Source organism: Meles meles, chromosome X (assembly GCF_922984935.1).
Source record: "Meles meles chromosome X, mMelMel3.1 paternal haplotype, whole genome shotgun sequence".
Classification (NCBI taxonomy): domain Eukaryota; kingdom Metazoa; phylum Chordata; class Mammalia; order Carnivora; family Mustelidae; genus Meles; species Meles meles.
Genome location: NC_060087.1, coordinates 28544830 through 28551718, shown reverse-complemented (window position 1 = coordinate 28551718; position 6889 = coordinate 28544830). Strand labels below are relative to the sequence as shown.

General features: G+C 37.8%; 1 protein-coding gene across 9 annotated transcripts in view; it reads left to right on the top strand.

Moving 5' to 3' along the window:
• DMD (dystrophin) overlaps positions 1-6889 on the top strand; it is a 2324635-nt gene that overhangs the window by 803130 nt on the left and 1514616 nt on the right. For all 9 annotated transcript variants that reach the window (XM_045994540.1, XM_045994546.1, XM_045994545.1 and 6 more), the window contains exons 14-15: positions 2400-2501; positions 2630-2737. In XM_045994540.1, the coding sequence (XP_045850496.1) occupies positions 2400-2501; positions 2630-2737 (210 nt within the window). The remainder of the gene's footprint in view (positions 1-2399; positions 2502-2629; positions 2738-6889) is intronic.

Here is a 6889-nt window from a genome sequence, read left to right as displayed (position 1 = left end):
CCATAGCCCGCTCCCCCTCTCCCAATCCCACCTCCCCCCAGCAACCCCCAGTTTGTTTTGTGAGATTAAGAGTCATTTATGGTTTGTCTCCCTCCCAAGCTGCATTTTCTGGTCCTCCCACCATACCCCAAGATTTAGGTTTGTCAAGGAAATAAGTTCGTTTAATATTGGGGATCCAGTGTCTGTACTTCACAACACAGAGTACTAACCACTATATGATCACGGCAAGCTACTGGGGATTCCAATGTCTGTACTTCAAATATTTTTTTTTTCCTTAGAAACTTGTGTTTGTCATTAGAAACGTTTTTTTTTTTTAAGTTGTTATTTATTTGGGAGAGATAGAAAGAGAAAGAGAGAGAGCATGAGCTGGGGGAGGGGTAGAGGGAGAAGCAGACTCCCCGCTGAGCAAGGAGCCCAATGACAGACAGGCTCCATCCCAGAATCATGGGATCATGACCTGAGCCAAAGGCAGGTGCTTAACCAGCTGAGCCTCCCAGATGAAATGATTTCTTTAAAGATATTGGGGGTTAAGTGTCTACACTTTAAAGTTATGTGTATTTAAAAAAACCCAGTAATGTGGAAGATGAAATGATTTTGGATAAACATAAGCCTACTTTCTGACCTTTCTTATTGCAGACTCTTTCCCTTAAAGGGTAGAATGTAGAAATTTGCACAAAACTCCAAAAAATTAAAGCATTGTTTTGGAGGGTTAAGAAATCGAAAGGTGTAGGAATATGTGTATGTGCATAGATTATGTGTATGTGTAGAGATATGTACACACATATGTACATACAGGCTGATTTGATCTAGAATAGTAAATCCACTCTGCAAATTAACCACCTGTTGCAATGGTTGCCTTGAGGTGTTTGCTATGTACCTAGAATGGTTAATCATTAGCTACACGCTTCCCACTTGGTTAGAGCAATGGGAAACACACTGTGGTCTCCTAGCGTATGAATCCATGTGCTCAACCTGGATGCATGCAGAGGTGGTATGGATGTGAGCATACATGGAGGAGGAAAAAGCCTGCCTCTCTCAGTAGACCAAACACTCAGGTTAAACAACTGAGTATTACTACTGGAAGGGTTTCTTTTTCTGTCAAATTGCTCTTTGTATTGTGAGAGACAAGAGCATATCCATTTCAATGGTTTTTCAGCTTGATTAATGTGGGACAAAATCAGTATGTTATGAAAATATAACAGATCTGTAGTTTTGGTGCAAAATTATAAAATTAAACATCTAGGTAACCTACTGATATACTGCCATAAAGTACTTTTGAAGAGAGATATGCAAAGAAACTATTATGTACATGAAGTGTATATTTAAAGATTTCTTTTTCATCCAGGGACCCGGGAATATAAAAAAAGAATGGATACATCTAACATAACATATTATCAGTCATCAAACAGCACAAACTTTCATCTCATGGAGTTTATCTGTTGATGTTGATTTAAGCTATCATCTGTTTTATCGTGTGGAAACATAAGTTATGTGGTCAAAAATACAAAGATTTGAACTAATGTTGATTCAAGTTGTGTTGTCTTATCATATTGTCTTTTCAAAGTGCTTCCAATTGAAAAGGAAAGTATTATGTTTGCAAATCTGTTTTGAAATGTTTGCCAGAGTTTTGGTAATATCTTTAATAAAGATGTTTGTCTCCAGCATCCAGTAAATACGTACTTACATACATATATACATATATGCATACTGTTGGTAATTGGTTTATGTTACATATTAAAATAGTGTGTGCACATAAATAATAGTAATATGCTAGTGATAGGGCAGTTACTACTCAGGGAATATTACAGGTTTTCACTAGAATCATTTAGAGAGAGAGTGTGAATTTAAATACTCTGTAAGAATAATCCAGATAATTTTTAAGTCTACATGCAGATATAATTTAAATCGCTAAAAATTTTCTTCTACAATTGGGACATTAAACAGTTCTAATTGCATAGGATTGCTTCAAAGAAGAGTCTTTAGGTATTCTATTTAGCAGGCAGAATTTTATCTTCAAGATGTATTTTCAGACCTAAGAAAGATTCCCATTTTGCATACTATCAATGCAGAATCCTCTTTAATTCTTTATCTATGACTTCGATCTCTTACATTTGCCATGGAGACATTTCAAACGGTGGTGTGTTAACTGTCTCAGACTCCTTGCAAGCATCTTTACTTTTCAGTGTTGGTTGCAAGAGTGAGTGAAGTAACCTAAAAACAAATGAAAGGCGTAGTGCTTTCCTCTGTAATCATAAGCAGAAATGGTGTCCTATATAACTCCTAGTATACGTAGGAGACTTGAAATTAGATGCCTTCACAAGTCATTCATGCAGTTTTAAATGAAATGCAGTTAATAATTAGTTGTTTGCTAATGTGGTTATGGGCTGTCTGCTCCCCAGGTACTGGGAGATCGATGGGCAAGCATCTGTAGGTGGACCGAAGATCGCTGGGTGCTTTTGCAAGACGTCCTCCTAAAATGGCAGCGTTTTACTGAAGAACAGGTGAGTCATGCATGGAAATTGTATCAGTGAAAGACTCGGTGAGATGGTAAATGGGTAAAGGAAAACATACAATGATCTACTTTAGTGATTATTTATTTTCTTTTTTGGAATTGCTTCATTTCTTTCAGTGCCTTTTTAGTGCATGGCTTTCAGAAAAAGAAGATGCGGTGAACAAGATTCACACAACTGGTTTTAAGGATCAAAGTGAAGTGTTATCAAGTCTTCAGAAACTGGCTGTATGTATTTTCTTACTCTCAGACTTTTTTTTTTAAACCCAGTAGTTTACATTAACCCCATTATTTGGTCTTTTTATTCTTCCTGATCTTAAACCAAATGTTCATTGTTTGTGCTTAAGTCATAGTCTATTCAGTTGTATCATATTGTAAATTTTCTTAATTAAAATAGGGACAGCTATATTATCTTAGACAGCTTGGGTTGCTATAACAAAATAACAGACTGGGTGACTTATACAACAGACATTAGGTTTTGGTGAGGACCCCTTTCCTGATTTTCAGACTGTAACTTTTTATTTTGTGCTTCCATGGTAGAAAGAGAGGAGACTTTGGTGTTTTTTTTTTCCCATTTAAAAAAATAATTTGAAAAATTGAGATGTAATTGGTGTAATTGATGTATCACATTATATTAATTTCGGGAATACAGCGTAATGATTCAGTGTTTGTATATATTACAAAATGATTGCCACAATTAGTTACCATTCAGCACCTCACATAGTTACAATGTTTTTCTCCTGTGATGAGAACTTTTTTTTTATTTAAAGATTTTATTTATTTATTTGACAGAGATCACAAGCAGGTGGAGAGGCAGGCAGAGAGAGAGGAGGAAGCAAGCTTCCTGCTGAGCAGAGAGCCCAATGTGGGGCTCGATCCCAGGACCCTGGGATCATGACCTGAGCCGAAGGCAGAAGCTTTAACCCACTGAGCCACCCAGGCGCCCCTCCTGTGATGAGAACTTTAAAGATCTATTCTCTTAACAACTTTCAAATATCCAGTATGTTATTATTAACTGCACTCACTATGCTGTACATTATATTATCAGTACTTAATTATTTTATCAGTGAAAGTCTTAAACATTTTGACCTATGCTCATGCATTTCCTTCTCTTATAAGGGCATGAACCCCAACATGGGGGCTCCACCATCATGAGTTCATCTAAACCTAATAACTTCCTAAAAGCCCCACATCCTGATACCATCACATTTTGTGTGTGTATTTGGGGGTAAGGTTCAATATGTGAATTTTGTGGGGCACAGGCATCCAGTCTATAACATTACATTCATGCATGCTCCCCCACCCCCGCCAGTTCATGTCTTTCTCACATGAAAAATACATTCATTCTATCCCATGAGCCCTGGAATTCTTAAATAGGAGAAATAGGAAAGAAGGAGGGGGTGACAGGTCCCATAAAGGTCGAAAACACTGCAAGGAAAATTCCATTAGATCTTAAGCCTCAAGAATAACCCTCTTTGAACTGATGCACTGCCCTCCAGGACCACTGGAGGAGCAGCGTCACCTCCAGAGCTGCACCTCACAGAGCTTCATTTCCACAGGGCACCACCCATGTGGCCTTCTGCAACAGCCCTGCCCACGGGACTCTCTGCAGTGGACCCGGTCCTGAGGTACTACTGGGCAGAGGCATCCTGCCCCATGAACTGGAGAAGTAGCCCTACCCTTTGAAACCCAGGGGGAGCTAGCCCCGCCGTCTGGGCCTGTGGTGGGAGTGGTAGCTCTTAGGATCTCTGAACCACCTACATGATTTTCCCTTTTCTTGAGCAATAGCACATGTTGGACAGCCTTCCTTCATGCTGTCCAGTTTTCTTTGTTTCCTTGAGTCCCAGCTGGCAGTGTTGCTGTTGGTATAATTCCACCTCTCTTCCTGCCTTCTGTTGAGATGGCTGACTAGGACTCTGGTTCCCACCCACACTAATCTTATCAAATGGTCAGTCAGCCATACACTTAGTGTTCCTTCCGAACATATTTTCTCATGTTTTGCAATATGGATAGGTTGAGAATTTTCCAGATCTTTAAATTCTAGCACTGTTATGCCAAATGATTATTCTTCATTTCTCTCTCCTTGCATTTTACCCTAAGCAAGAGATATCCTGCCAGTCCGTCAATACTTTACTTAGCTATCTCCTCAGCTAATATCTAGTTCCATCACCCACAAGTTTTGCCTTCCACAAAATGTTGGATATCCGCCTTCCAAAAAATATTGGACATCAACACAATTCAGCCACATTCTTTCCCACTTTATAACCAGGATCATCCTTTCCTTCATTTCCAATGATATTTTCCTCATTTGCTTCTGAGAGTTCATCAAATGACCTCTATCATCCATACTTATAGCAAAATTTATGCCCACCTTAATTTATGTATTCTCTAAAAACTTGGACATTTTCAAATCTCCTCTTTTCTGCCAGAGCCCTCACCAGAATTGCCTTTAGGAGTCCTTTCATGGTGATCTCAGCTTTTTCTACTGTGCCCCTCAGAACTCTCTCAGTCTCTATCCATTACTCAGTTCCAAAGCTGTATATACATTTTTAGGCATTTGTTACAACAGCACCCCACTTCTTGGTACCAGTTCCTGTGTTAGTCATCTCAGACTTCTGTAATACCGCTTCTGTGGTATTCCACAGACTGGATGGCTTAAACAACAGACATTTATTTCTCACACTTCTGGAAGCTTGGAAATATGACATCAGGGTGCTGACAGGTTTGGTTCTTGGTGAGGGTCCTTTTCCTGGCTTCTAAACAATAATTTCTAGCTGTATCCTCACATAGCAGAGGTGGAGGAAGATCAGGTGTCTCTTCCTCTTCTTCTAAGGGCACTGATCTGATCATGCTGCTCTTCTCATCTAAACTTAATTACCTCCCCAAAGCCACATCTCCTAATATTACCACAGTGGGCACTTAAGACCTCATTCCATGAATTTTGGAAGAATATGAACATTAATTCTGTAAGATAAAGACATACTTGCAACTGTGGCTTTTCAAAAACAAAAATTGTACTTTTGGAAAAATACAGTATACCTGGAAGATTTCAGTTAAAATGAAAAGTAACACTAGGAACGTCCTAGAAGGCTTTAACAGTATATAGTTCTAAAGTAATAGTCTAAATTAAATTCATTGAGAAATTTAAGAAATGATTATCCTCACATAAGGGGCTTATGCCTTCATTTGGAAAACTAGAAAAAACACTAAAGCAACCCAAATGCCATTAATTGTAAGTACTTGTGTATTTTGAGAAATGAGGGAACTTTGGCAATAAAAGGACATCAGGGAGGGCTTCAATAAGACATTTCAGTTTGAGTTGAAACTTACAGGGTTAGAAAAGATTTCTAAAGCTTCTCTTCCACTGTGAACTTTATTGTTTCACTGTAAAGGAAAGGGAAGTGTAATATTAAGAACTTAGTTTTTCTTTTCTTCTTTTTTTAAAGATTTTATTTCCTTACTTGACAGAGAGAGAGAGGGAGGGAGAATGAATGAAGAGGGGAAGGGGCAGAGGAAGAAGAAGAAGAAGAGAGAGACTCTTAGAATTCCTGCTGAGCACAGAGCCCTATGTAGGACTCTATCCCAAGACCCTTAGGTTGTGACCTGAGCCGAAACCAAGGGTTGGATGCTCAACTGATTGAGCCACCCATGTGCCCCAAGAGCTTAGTTTTTCAAGTAAAATATTCCATAGTCAGAATTTCTTCTTATTTTTCTTGATAGATCAATTCTATTAAATGCTAACTTGATGTTAACTATAATATAAAACAAAGGTCTGTTATAAATGTTTTATAATTTTACCTAAATGAACCTATTCATATCTGTATTGATATTATATAATATAATTAAATAATTTATTTAAAGCTTGATATTGTTTTACCAAATATTTATTTGTATCATACATTTTTTTTTTGCTCCATAGTTACTAATTTAAAATAGATTCACTAATGTATGACTTGTTAATACAAGCTAGCTTGTTATGGAAAAGAATCCATTCCTCCAAAAAAAACAAACAAACCATACTTTCTGGAGTGATTTGACCACTAAAGACAGATTTCAGAAAGGTCATCTCTATTTTTACCAAAAGAATGCAAAAATATCAGTGATATATTTGTAATTTTTTTCCCACAGTTGATAGGGAGACACTGAGAATTTGATAACAATCATATTTGCATTTCTGTAATATTCTTTGGTATGAAGGAGGCCAATTAGTAGAACTGAGCTAAGTAGCATTGGGTAGGAAGAGGAGGAACAAGACAGGTTATTTCAGAAGAAGATACTGAAGCCCAGGAAAAACATGTGGCATGCGTAAGATATCATAGAACATGAGTAGCAGAGTGAAACTGAGCACAAAGACATCCAAACTCAGGTCCAGCCATATTA